Below are 14,037 nucleotides of genomic sequence, written 5' to 3' on the forward strand. Positions count from 1 at the left end.
TTCTTATTGATTTAAGCAAATTGCATGTGTTTTGGTGCACGTGTGCAAAAGAGTAAGTGTAATTGTCTTCAATTTGCACAATAACAAATGCACATGATCAAAACTGATGAGCTGATTCTCAGTGAAATTGTCAAACTCTTCACAGCTTCTAAACATTCTTTCATCGTGTGAGCCATTACATGCAAAATAATCAATTTATTTATCAAAATCTGTTAGACATGCATGTATATTCAATAAATATCTGACATGCAATGATTGTAATGTCTGTTAAATTGGCAGATGGCCTGCCATTGTAATAAAATAGGAATCACAATCTTACCAATCAACCAATCAAGTTTGGAAGCATATATATATATATATATATATATATATATATATATATATATATATATATATATATATATATATATATATATATAGGCTATGGAGCCCAGCACAATCACTACCATTTTTGAACATGGAGGAACTGAAATGAAAATTCGCAATTGCGTGTAATGGAAGAGCAATATGAAGTCATGTAAAAATGTGTGGTGGTCATGTTAAAGGAATACAGAAAGAGTGTAAAAATGAACAAGCAGCTGTAATCTTCAGTGTACATGTAACATTTCTACAAAAATAAATGTACTGTATACAAATGTTCATTATCTTTTTGTAGCAAATTTTTACCTATGTTAAAATCTGTATCTGAGTCATTCCACGAAACCAGTACAATTTGAGTCTCTCTGAACTTTTTCAGTGTATTTTATCTATTGGGTCACCAAAATTAAAAGCTTTAATTAAAATGTCTCCTTTAATAATGTTTAAAAACATGACATACATTCCATCTTCATATTAGAAATTATTTCATTTTTTTTTTCAGTTGACACCACCTATTTTGTCGTGTCCCTCAAGGCCTTCTATGAAAGTGTACTTGGGATATGAATAATAAAATGAGAAAAAAGTCCATACATTTTGCTATTCCCATAAATATCCATCTGTGCTTTTTTGCTGGTAATATTTTTTTTAAAGTAAATTCATGATTATTCATTAAAATCATATGATTTAGTTTCCTACCTCAGTAACCTCTCAACCGCGTTACACAAACCATTCTCCCTCTACAAAAATAATGAACTGATACTTATGTGACATCTTTAATAGGAAGTGACATCATAGAATTCTTCTGAACAACACTGTGAGCAGACACAGGCAAGTTACCACCTCTAACTAAATTATGTTGTGAAATTGTGTTTGTCAAGCTTAACGACTCAACCCTGTTACATCAATTAAAGATAGAAAACTATTACTTGTGAAAATTATCTTTGTTATTTCAACATTATTCATGATTTCTTAATATCATGTATCTCCATTTATTCACTAGATTCAGAGCAGTGGCCAATTTGGGAAAAAAGTCACACAAAAAAAATGTTTGTTAAGTTTATGAAAAAGTATTTTAAAGTTAGTTGAACTCTGTCTGAAATGTTCAGAGCAATCATAAGAATACTGATTTTAGTTTAAATTCTGAAGTTAAACCTTTGATTAAAAAAATGATGAGGTTGTTTTCACAAAAAGTGCCCATTTCAGGCTTTAGTATAGCAAAAGTGTGAGATTTTATGTAACTTTTATATTTGCAATTACTGAATTAGTGTGAGGGACATCTGATTAATAGGAAAATGTTGATTTTTATCACAAATACATTTTATAATAATATTCAGAGAGCTCCCATAGTGTCCATAACTTAAAATAATGACCAATAATAATAGGGATTTGATGCCTGAGATGGGAAAATATGTTTTTCTGGAAGTTAAATAAGTCATTAATGTTGTGGGGTGTTCAGAAAAGTAATATATTTTGGTTAAAAATCTAAAAATGTGTAAGTCCAAATCGTACCAGTTTCATGGAATGACTCATCTAATACACAAGAGCATTCAGCTAGATAAAACTGACATTCTTGTAGTCAGTGTCAACAAAAATGTGCAAAAAACAAATTTTGCATGTTGAAAAAACATCTAAACATTTTGACCAGTATGGCTCACATGATGACAAAAACATGTTTTATTTTGGTGGCATTGGCCAATTACTGACACAATAACTAGGTTTTGAAGCATGAATTAATTGTTTTGGGTGAGTTACTACATTTTGCAGAAATGACGATTGCATTTATAGTTTAGAGAATGTTAAGACTGTTTTGAAAAAAGTACTAAAGCGATTGAGAAAAACTGTAATTGTGTATATGTACAGTATACCTCTGTTTAATGAACTGTTTTTTGTTTCATAATTGTTGCTGTTTAAATTTTGCTGAAAAGGCTGTTGCTATTTTCCATTGGGACAACTTACCCCATATAGTGATAATATTGGGGCATTTTGTTACAAAATGTAAACGTGTTCATTTAACTGTATATTGTTTATAATAGGCAATAATGGTGGATAGATAGATAGATAGATAGATAGATAGATAGATAGATAGATAGATAGATAGATAGATAGATAGATAGATAGATAGATAGATAGATAGATAGATAGATAGATAGATAGATAGATAGATTTTTTTACATAACATATAGGCCTATACATTTTTTTTTTCTTAATTAAATAGGAAATAGTGTATGTTACAAGCATTCACGAAAAAAGTGTTTTGTTTGACTCGGACTCTTGAAATTGAATTTACTATCTAAATATTTATGTATTTTTTCAAATAAAAGTAAGTGAAGCATCTATAAAACTCTTACTGAAATTGCCATGGTTTAATAGAGGCAATAAACAACGTGGACTGTATTGACAGGGATGTGGGTTAACCTTAATTCACTGGCAAAGACAGCAGACAGTTTTCCATTCCTGCTTATATCATTGAAATGCGCTCTTTTTGTCTTGCAGACAAATTAAAGAAACATGGCGGGGAGGGGGGAAAACATGCAAAATGGAATGAAATTACATTAGATTTAGCTGGCAGTCCTTGCTGTGTAAATTACACTCTTATTCCTTAAAATGGACTCCCTGGTGAACTGTTCCTTTCAATTTCTTTAGCCATACCTCACAACCCTCAGACCGCCCTTCCCCTATCTATTTAATCCAATCACGCTCTCACTGGATGTTATTTATTTGCTTATTTATTTATTTTCAAAGGATGTAACTGATTTTTATCAGAGGGTAGAAGTGCCTTTTCTTCCTGGTGAAACGGTGACTAACGACCTGCTATCGATTTGTTGGTTTGTCCATGATAGTGATGGCTGTGTGATAGAGAGGCCATCTTTATATTTAGAATTATGCTATAGATACCTTAGACATTTCCTGCTGTATAACACATGCAGAATAATAAATGATAATTGGTGTCACCTCTTGTATGATCAGTCAGAAACAGTCAGATAATTGTTGGGGATTTAGCAAGCAAATCCATTTATTTCAACTAATCAATAAATGCGCTGTTAAAAAGAATAGACCATAAAGATTAGGAAATTACAGAAAATTGGCTTCTGGTTGGTAAATTGTGTTCTTTTTTAATTAATAACCTAAAAAAAAAAAAAACACATTTTCTTTTTACAATTCCAGATAATAAAAAGGTTTTATATTAGTTTTGAAGCCTGTTCTTGGCGTCAAGCAGGCACGGTTTATGTTCGCTGATCAATTTTTATATGTGAATAAAAGCCTAAATTCAATCTGTACATCATATAAAGCGATCGTGTCTCTTCAGAAAATTTGTACTAAACCGCTCAAATCGTATTACGATCTCTTTATGAACTTTTTGAAGCGTCAAAATGTTAGTTGTGTGGAATGTCAATGGAGGGACAGAAATTTCATTATTTGTGTTTTGAACTTGAACAAAAATCTTATAGGTTTGGAACGACATGAGGGTGAGTAAATGATGAATGAAAAGTTTTTTTTTTCTTTTTTGGGTGATCTAACCCTTTAACTTCCTAAATGGCAACTCTCCCAGGCGTCAAAGAATTTATGATCATAAAATCATTCAATTACAATGATTCAGAGGAACAGAATCTGTCTGAAAGATCAGAGCAAACACTTTGTGTAATGTTGAGTATAAAGAGTGTTAAATAATTGCACATTCATGTATTTATGTTTTCTGTTCATCAGTTCATTTTCACAAAATGTTTCCACTTTAATGCAATGTCAAATGTAGTAACATTAAGTATATTTAATAAAAAGAAAGTAGATAAAAAGGTAGTTTTTGGCTTTTTTTAATTATATTAATTCATGTTAAATTAATGTTCCTCACATTTCAATCATATAAAAAAATAAATCAGCTTTCAATAAGATGTCATTTTACATTATTATAGATGCAGACTCACTGGTCAATTTTTTCCCCTCCCTGTTTTTTAAATGTACTATATATCAATTCTATACAAATTTCATAGTGTAAACCTAAAATGTAGATTAATTTCAGTATGGTATTGTATATATCATAATTACTTAATACAATGATTGTGAAGGCAGCATATAACAAAAATGCAAACGTAAAAATCACACTCTCACAACATTATTTTTGGGGTGATATAGTATATTTCTTTTTGCTTACAAATAACATCTATCATTGCTTCAAATATTACATTAGCCATATCTTTTCATAGCTGAAATAAATATATTGCACTTAAAAAAGGCATCAGAACAAAAATTGTCAGATGACTGACTCCTTATGAGTAGGATACATCTGACTTAAAAATACACACAAACAAACAAAAAAGGAAAACATTTGCTAATATATTGCAACTACATAACTGTTTGTACAGTCTGTTCATAACAAATCAAAGGCTTGAAAATGGTGGGCACATGTTTTTATCCCCTTTACCTCTGACGTCACGCTGAATCTGAATAAAACACCCTGAACCCTAAAATGCACAAAGATTTTGACTCATTATTTGCATTGTGTGGCTCTGTTTGGACGGTTGTGTATTTATGCTCATCTGTCCTGATTTGGTCAAATTTGAAGGATAAATAAAAGACAGTGCCATCATCATTAACTTCCTCACACACACACACCAGTTTCTCTTCATCTGGCTATTATGGCTAGCGCTGTTTCTCCGTGATTTGGTTACAGGATGCTGATGAATTGTCGTCGATGTGACTGTACAAATAGGACCACTTCAGCCACAAATCACCCACTTTCCCTCGTTCCCCTGGAGAAGACGAGCCTATTATTTAAAAATTAGCCCATTATTTACAGGTGTAGACTTCCTGCAAGCTGGCTGTCGGCAAGCAGCCTTGAGTGGCTATAGATCAGTTTTCTGAGTGTTCGCTCTTCTATTAGCCAGTTCCAAACCAGAAATATGTGCATTTTCCTCTGGATTTCTTGGTTGCGACTCAAAAGGGCCTCACAGCGTCTGCTAATTCATATCAGTTGCAGTTCACCCTCATCTTAACTGATCTGTTCATTTAGTTTTTCTTGCTGAGAACAGAATAGCAACTCAAATACGAAATACAATTAAATGCCTTAAAGAAGATACTTGATAAAACCAACCTGTCCAACAGTTTTGAGTCCACATATATAATGTTTCCATCCAGTATTGCTGTTTTCAGAAAGCACAGCGCCCTCTAGTGTTGACAATTTGAACAGGAGGGCTGAGTGGTTGGCAGATATCATATCATTACGAGGTGATGGATCATGGTGAATGAGAAACAGCAGTTGTCCAGTGTAACATTCAGCGAGTTACGTTCTCCCTCATTTGGCTCTGAGCGGCGATAAAGGCGTGAGATGAATCGTTACAGGTAGCATAAACATGTCAGAAAGATCTCCGAGTCTCTTATCAACGCTAAAAAGGCATCCTCAAAGTTATGAGAATCCGTGTCCGTTGGGCTCATTCGTTCACTTTTTCTCCAGCACAACTGCGAGAAGCAGCACGTCCGGGTCGTAAGGTAATGTCAATGTTATTTACATGTGGTTCTTCCATTCGTGTAAGCGTGTGTTTTGCGTGTGTCTTCGCATGCCGGCAATAGGGAAATCTTATCAGGCTGAAGTGGCAGGAATCATACGAACGGGGTCATGACTGTGGAAGAATGGCGCAGTCCCTGGATGGCAGCGTAGGGCCCTTGCTGGAAATAGTGGTGGTAGCGTGGCATGTGGAAGGAAGGGAAGGTAGGCCCGCTGCCCTGCATGGAGCCGGCCAGGGCGGACGGGGTGAGAGGCATGCCCAGTCGACTGTAAGGGGGTAGAGAGCCCTGGATGGGGTGAGGAAGAGGACTGGCCAGGGACGCCGTGCTGGTTCCGATGGCAGACAGAGACTGAGGGTGCTGAAAGCCCGAGAAACCAGATGTGGTCGTGACCCAAGAGCTGAGAGAGAGGTTGTCCGATGCAGTGAATGCAGAGCCTATACAGGAAAAGAAATGAATGCATAATTTGTACCATAAAATGTGCAGATTTACAGCATAACATATACAAATGTTAATATTTTTTGCTGCAGTAAAAAACTGTTAATTAGTTAACTGATACTTTAAAAATAAAGGTTTCAATAGAGCAACAATTCTCCCAAAAACATTCAGTGAACAGTTCCTAAAATAACCAATTTTCTTTCTTAGTGTGAAGAACATTTTAAAAATCTAAAGAACATTTTTTCCACTATAATGAACCTTTTGTGGAATGGAAAGGTTCCATGGATGTGAACGGTTCTTCATGGAACAATCAATGCCAATACAGAAATAAAATTTCTGTTATTAATTACTCAACCTCATGTAATTCCAAACCCCTAAGACTTTCGATATTTTTCGACTTTTAAGATATTTTTGATGAAATCCAAGAGCTTTTTGTCCTTCCATTGACAGCCTAAGCAACTACCACTTTCAATCCCCAGAAAGCTAGTCAAGACATCATTAAAGTAATCCATGTATATTTTGTAAATAAAGTGGTAAATTATGCTTTTTTTGCACAAACAAAGCACTCATATCGCTTCATAAAATTGAAGTTAAAGTCACATGGAGTACTTTAATGATGTCTTTACTACCTTTCTGAGTCTTGAACGTAGTTGCATAGGCTATCAATGGAGAGTTCGAAAGCTCTCAGATTTTATAAAAAATATCTTCATTTGTGTTCCAAAGATGAACAAAAGTCTTATGGGTTTGAAACGACATGAGGGCGAGTAATTGATGACAGAATTTTCATTTTAGGGTGAACTAACCCTTTAAGATTATACCATATATGCTGAAAAATACTTAACTGTTTGAAACTGTGATAATATTCTGTTAAGTCTTATTTTTTATATCAGTAAAGTATATTTTGTGTTACATTTTATATTATTTAGATAATGTTTAATGCATTATTTTAGTGTCATGAGCCATGTCAGGTGCTTTGTCTTTGTGTGTGTGTACCATTTATACGATGAACTTATTATACAGCTTTCTATTTTACCTGTATTATTCTAGTGGTTATCACTACATTTTAAGGTACAAAGCAGTAAATCGGTATACTAACATTATATCATTCGATGAAATATACGGATATAAAATATACAAGCACCAATAACACATCCTGTAATACTGGAAACATCATCACCTTATTTTTACAGTGAAATTCTGGCATCCACAGCTAAAGTAAATTTTAGCAGGATATATTTACGGTTTACTGTACAGGAGGATTTTCTTACTTCTACTGTGTGCCGAGTGTCCATCTTCACCCAATGTCTCCTCATCACCAGCATAAGTCCGAATGGGCGACCGCGCGTAAGAGTGCTTGTGGATCAAGCTCTCAACACTTTCCCTACAGCAGAACCAAAAGACAACAGCCCAAAATATATCTCTATATTCACAACTGCTTACACAAAATCACGTGATGTGCTTAAATATATCGCATTTTAATAGACTAAACCATTATTGTTCAAAGCATCACACAATATCTTCTCATTTAAAGGGATAGTTCATCCAAAAATTAACACAAATGAGCACATTTTAAACTCTTTTTGTTTATACAAAAAAGCCAATGGGGTCTAAAACAACATCGGACCCCACTGACTTTCATTGTATGTACAGAAGAAAGAAAGTCATACAGGTTTGGAACAACATGACCGTGAGTAAATGATGCCAGAATTTAAATTTTTAGGTGAACTAACACTTTTTGTGGCAGCAACAAACAAAGTGAGAAAAACGTTTATTTACTATTATAACGTTTTTAACCATTCATTATGATGTGAATATGCTAATTTGATGGTACAAATGACACATCCAACAGGTTTTGCGTTCACTGCATCAGTTCAAACTAGCTTGAACAAAAATATGTTAACACACAACAAGTGCGCAGAGAGAAGTGTGTCTGCTAGCCTTGCAGTAAGTGCATTAGCTCCTGTTAGATTAGACTCCTCAGACAGGCTGAGATGGTCTGCATCACAAGAGCCATGCGTCCACATTAGCCTCCCAATTAGGTTAGGAAAGTGCAATATCTGTCAGCAGCGCAATACAAATATGTGTGTTTTTATCTGCGATGCGCTCCCGAGGAGAGGGGCCTCGCAGCCCTACAACTTGGGTGGCTGTTTTCAATCAGTCACGGGGCCCAATTGAATTACGCTGTGTTTTAGTGCAGTGCCCGACTCCAGACTAATGCGATTTCTGCAGCTCCCTGAAGATCAATTGATCAGATCTAATTCACAGCCCTTCCAAAGAGAAGAAGAAATAGAGAGACGGAGAAAGAGAGAGAGAGAGAGAAAGAGAGCAGGATGCATTTTTGTGTGGTATTTTTGGCAGTCATTGACTTTCGCTTGTTCTTTCCTTGGGGTCTGAAATGGAACTTGCTGGCAAATGTTTAACTGGAATGCTAATTTGAGAGCGCATTGCCAAAATCGGTAATTTCCAGCATTTCTAGCTTTATCAAATTATTTTTGGGTCATTCAATTGCTTTGCTCGTGAATCTTGGGTCAGAAAAGTCAGTGATACTGACAATTTTTCTCGTGCATTTTGTATTTATATATGTTAATATTGACTTATTTAAAATGTATGATATTTAGAGATCATAGAACACATTTACTAGTGGGCAAAAATTGCTTTATTCATAAATGTATATAAAAGAAATACATTTAAAATAAAAAGTGGCAACCTACAACAATTACTTTTAGATGCTAGTTCCATGTGATCTAATCCTTATATTTATTTTTGTTGGTATAATTTGAGAGCACATTGCCAAAATTTGTCATTTCCAGCATTTCTACACTCTAAAAAAGGCTGGGTTAAATGTTTGCCCAACCTGCTGGACAGTTTTATTTAACTCAACTATTGTTTAAAAATTACTGTATTTCTTGCTTAAAATGAACCCAAAGTATGTTGGAAATGAACATTTATTAATATGTTTAATAAATGAACATTTATTAACAGGTTTAATGAACAATAATTAAACAATAAACATTTTTTAAATTGATTATTAATAAATGTTCACCTTTTGATTATTATTGTTGGCTCTATTAATTATGTGTCTGATTTTGGGTTCATTTCAAGCCATCCATATAGGCAATTTTAAAAAATAGTTGAGTTAAATAAAATTACCCAGCACATTAGGAAAACATTTAACCCAACCGCTGGGTTTGTCCATTTTCAACCCAACTTGGGTTGTTTTTAACCCAGCATTTTTTAGAGTGTAGTTTTATAAAATTATTTTTGGGTCATTCAATTGTTTTTGTTGTTGTTAATATTGATTTAATTAAAATATATTGTATGTAGAGATCATATAACATTCACTGGCGGGCAAAAAAATGCATTATTATTAAATAAATAAATAAATAAACAAACAGCCTATAATATAAAAACATGCAAACCTGCAAATGTTACCTTCAGATGCTATTTCTATCTGATCTAAATTTCATTTTGATTCAATTGATTCTGTGATGTTAAATAATATTTTTCACTTAAATAAACTGTATTTTATTATTAATTTATTAATTTTACCACATGAACCATACTTTTAATAACTTTTTTAAAGCTTATTTTCTCTTCCTTTCATTGAACCAACCCACCCACACACATCTAGGTCTAATGAGCCTCTAATGAAAAGCCACTTGTGCACCTGTTAATGAGTTTTGCTGAACGTTCCCCCACCACACACATGCTTCACTCCCCAGAGCAGCTGCTCCTCCCTCTGCAATCACTCACTGCTCTGAACACACGTCAGAAATCAACACGACTAGCAGCAGAATTCCTCATACCTCTCAATATCTGTGAGTCTGGAGGAGTCTCTGAAGCCTTTGGCAAAAGGGTTGCTGTCAATCTTCAGTTTGGTTATCTGTAGTGAAAATAGGAAACAACTAAATTAATCCAGAAGATCTTTTCCTCTCCCACATGTTGCCACAAGCATTACATAAAACATAAGTCCGGATGGAATGACTGATGTCTTCCAGTAAATTGTTCTGCTAAAAGTGAATCAGTTTTAAACTGTTGGCAACATATTAGTACTACTATAGTTTGCAGCAGAATAAAAATAGTCAGTGGGGGAAATACATAAAAACATCTAAGCATTCTTACATAAATATACTGTTGGCTTTTCCAGGTGCCTTACAAAGGAAACTGGTTGATTTGTACTCACCAGCTGGTTCTGGTAAGCAGTGACTGCAGTGAAAACTGTCTCAGTGAAGACGAATGTACGAAACTCCTCAGACTTTAGGTTAAGAAGTGACGCTGTGTGATCTTTCTTCTTGATGATATGAACTCGGGGTTGGTACTTGTGCATGGAGTTCAGGATGATCTGTTAAAGGAATATGAGAAAGAATTGTGATTTGCTATATATATATATTTACCTGACTGCATATTATATAATAGAGCATATTTCAATAAAAGCCCAAGAACAGTTTAATAAGAATTGTGCAAGAACTGTGTGTTGATATATTGCATAATTGATAAGGTAAAAGAAATGTCTAATCAGAGTTTGTGATATAAATAAATATAAAAAACAATATATTTAATATATTAATTAATTATACATTATAAATAGTATTTATATATTAAATATTTATTATTATTATTATTATGCATATTAAATATTATTATATTAAACCATTAAACATTATTATATTTTTACAAAAAGCACTATTATGCTTCATCAGCCCAATACAAGCTGTGTTGTATATCAAAATTGTATCATATATTGAGACAAATGAGAGAACTGGATTTCACAGGCAAAATATCTTCTGTGTAAAGCCACTTTATATTTAAGCACTATTTTTACTTATTTCATTATATAGGCTACACAGAATAAAACGTAAAGCAGCAAGTACACACTGATTATTTAAAGATTTTCGACTTACATGTCCGTGTTGGTCCAGTTCGTTGTTTGTAAGCTTCACTTTTTCGAAGGAAACCATCTGTTTCAATAGCTGTTCTCCTGTAAACGGCGAATCTGGATGCACGTACAACCTGTAAAATAAAAACAGAACAAAATCGTAGATCGCATTTTTATATATATGCATTATTAGATTTCTTTTTTTTTCAAATTCAGCCTACCTTTTATTCTAATATTTAGCCTACATTTCACAAAAAAATAAATAAACGCTTTTTACGTAAAAACAGAAAATAATAGAGCGCGTCTTACAAGCATCCATACACATTTAAAGCGATTTACCGCATAATCATAAAATCAACTGTTTCGTAATGATTTATTCCCTTTTCAGTTACAGCGGCCGTTCACAATATCATAATCATAAAGCAACTAATATTAAAATTAATTAAACAAAAAAACAGCAAAACAACGCATGGCCCACACGTAGGCTAATATGAAAAGATTCCTACCTGGCAGGTAAAGGTGGATCTGCCTTCCCCGCCACAAGCCATGAGGATCTGTGGTAGGCGTATCGATATCTTTTATTGTCCACTGGAACGATGTCCATTAGCACGATATATTTGGCATCAGGATCAACTCCGGAAAATGACACGCGAATTGTCGGAAACATTCGTCTGTTGAAGCAAAAGTGGGTGGCATTTGCGTGAGTAAACATGTTTTTTTTTTTTTTTTTAAAGAATAAAATGGTTCAATGTGAAACAGAAATGCAAAATAAATAAATGAACTAAACCTGAACAACAGCAATATGACTATTCTTTAAAAAATAATAGCCTATCCTAAAAAGCGAATAAATAACAGTTCGTCTCATAGGCTAAATTCGTTGGCTGGTTTAAAACTAACATCAGTTTTTTTACCTTCCAGATTTTGTGATAATCATTTCCGTGCCGAGCTCGTGGAATTTGTCCCACAGTTCTTTAGTCTCGAGGCTGCAGGAGATCTTGGCCATCTCCTCGCTGGGCACGCCGGGGGTCGTCGGAATGAGCGGCTCGGTACATAACGGAGCTCCGCCGCTGCCGCTGAAGTCGCCGTGGGTTTCCAGCGAAGGCAGGTCACCGAGGTTTGGGTGGCACGACGACTTTTCCACGAATTGTTCTAGAATTAAAATATATGTGTGCAAAAAAATTACTGCAATTGGTGTTACAGAATATATTAAAGCCTGGGAGTATACAGAGGTTTGTTTTTAATAAAATATCAAATACTCATATACAGGAACAGCATAATAACGTTTACATGATTTGCTTTAACACTGTATAGAATATACGATATGAAATGTAAAAATAATAGGCTATAGCATGTAAAAACAATTTCGCATTGCTATTCTTTATAAAATAACAAAATCAAACAATTCATAATGACCCGACAATAAATATATCCTTTTTAGAATATTTTTTATTTCTTATATATTTAATTATGGAAGTACTTTTATTTATTTATTTATTTTTTACATTTTAATGATTTATTATTGGTCTGAAATTTAAAAAAAACAAAACAAAAAAAACACCACTATTCATGTTTTTAAATCTTATATTTACGGATAGACTATTTAAGATTTCGTTATTATTTTGATTGTAATGTGTAAATGTGAAACAAACAGGTAACGTTATAAGCGTACGAGATGGTTTGTTATCTATGAAATTAAATCTATAGATTTTGATTTTACAGGAAAGTGTACAAAATATTTACAAAACAACACAAATTGGTCAAATACCAAATCGAGATTTTTTTCTTTTATAAGCCTATCTAATATTTTAAAAAGTTTAACGGAATTCCTCCTCATATTGACAGGTCACCAATTTACCCCATTTCCTAAGAATATTTCGGCACAATTTTGCGACCGCACTAAAATGTGCCTGTGTAAATATTTATGCAAGTTAGCCTAATTTATTTCTGCAATTATTTATTCGACTCACGATTTACATTGTCTTTAAATAAATACTAGTTTGACACTGATGATGTTACCTTACGCCTCACGTTCAAAACAAAACACGTAACGGTCGCCATCAAAACTTTCAACCGTCAAAGAGTCAGATCTTACCGAGCGGTTTGATGGTGTTTTCCTCCGACTCCTTGTCCTTCGATTTCCCACTTGACATGAGAGCGGCTATGGAGAAAGCATTCGCCCTAGAAGAGAGCTGTGGTTTTGGGGAAGAGGTGTACTCCATGGTGCGGGTGCTCAAAACTATTCTCAATAGCACAAATGTCCAGAGTAAGCCCCGAAATTACTTTAAATTGTAAGCTGATATTTTAGTCAGGATTAAGAAGATTGCAGCAGGCTGTTACTTCCAAAGCGGCTGGGACATTGTGTGTCGTGTCCTTCTAGTTCTCTTGCACAAGCAAGGTTTTCATTGTAAGAGTTGGGACACTTGCAGTCTCCTTAATTTCACTAGCCCCTCCGTCGTACACAGCCACGACCAATCGCTGAGTTGCTTCTAGTTCATTGGCTCTTCAACACTCTCCATTGTTTATTTACAAATCCTACTATGGTGAAGACTTGGTTCATGAATATTAATTTATTCCCGTAGCGTATGTCTTCCTGATTTGCTGAAAGAGTGACGTTAGTGAGAGGGCGTCGGTGAGCTGGCGAATCATAACGAATACTTTTAATATGTAGGCGTGGCTTGTGAATGTTTATTAACTTTTTGTGACTGGACGCATCAAGGTTACCATGCAACGTCAGAATGATGTTATTCATATTCATAAGTTGACTTCAATGAAAGCATCTGACTGAGAGAGCCGTCAAAATGCTAAATAAACTTCATCACAGTTTACACGTCACATCTGTCTACACAAAATGGCTGGCTATGTAGCTTCCA

At 34.3% G+C, this 14,037-nt stretch overlaps 1 protein-coding gene across 2 annotated transcripts; it reads right to left on the reverse strand.

Moving 5' to 3' along the window:
- Positions 1-4,165: 4,165 nt before the first annotated feature.
- Positions 4,166-13,607, reverse strand: tbx20 (T-box transcription factor 20). Of its 2 annotated transcripts, none has more exons than XM_067396461.1 (8): positions 13,260-13,607; positions 12,079-12,316; positions 11,674-11,838; positions 11,193-11,301; positions 10,475-10,633; positions 10,098-10,174; positions 7,560-7,672; positions 4,166-6,290 (listed from the first exon to the last, which is right to left on the reverse strand). In XM_067396461.1, exons 1-8 carry the CDS (start codon positions 13,384-13,386, stop codon positions 5,950-5,952), a joined length of 1,329 nt encoding a protein of 442 aa, XP_067252562.1. In that variant the 5' UTR covers positions 13,387-13,607; the 3' UTR covers positions 4,166-5,949. The 2 variants fall into 2 exon arrangements, with proteins under 2 accessions (XP_067252562.1, XP_067252553.1); XM_067396452.1 differs by having other exon boundaries at positions 4,167-6,290; positions 7,560-7,675; positions 13,260-13,606.
- Between the last annotated feature and the right edge of the window lie 430 nt (positions 13,608-14,037).

Source organism: Chanodichthys erythropterus, chromosome 2, assembly GCF_024489055.1.
Source record: "Chanodichthys erythropterus isolate Z2021 chromosome 2, ASM2448905v1, whole genome shotgun sequence".
Classification (NCBI taxonomy): domain Eukaryota; kingdom Metazoa; phylum Chordata; class Actinopteri; order Cypriniformes; family Xenocyprididae; genus Chanodichthys; species Chanodichthys erythropterus.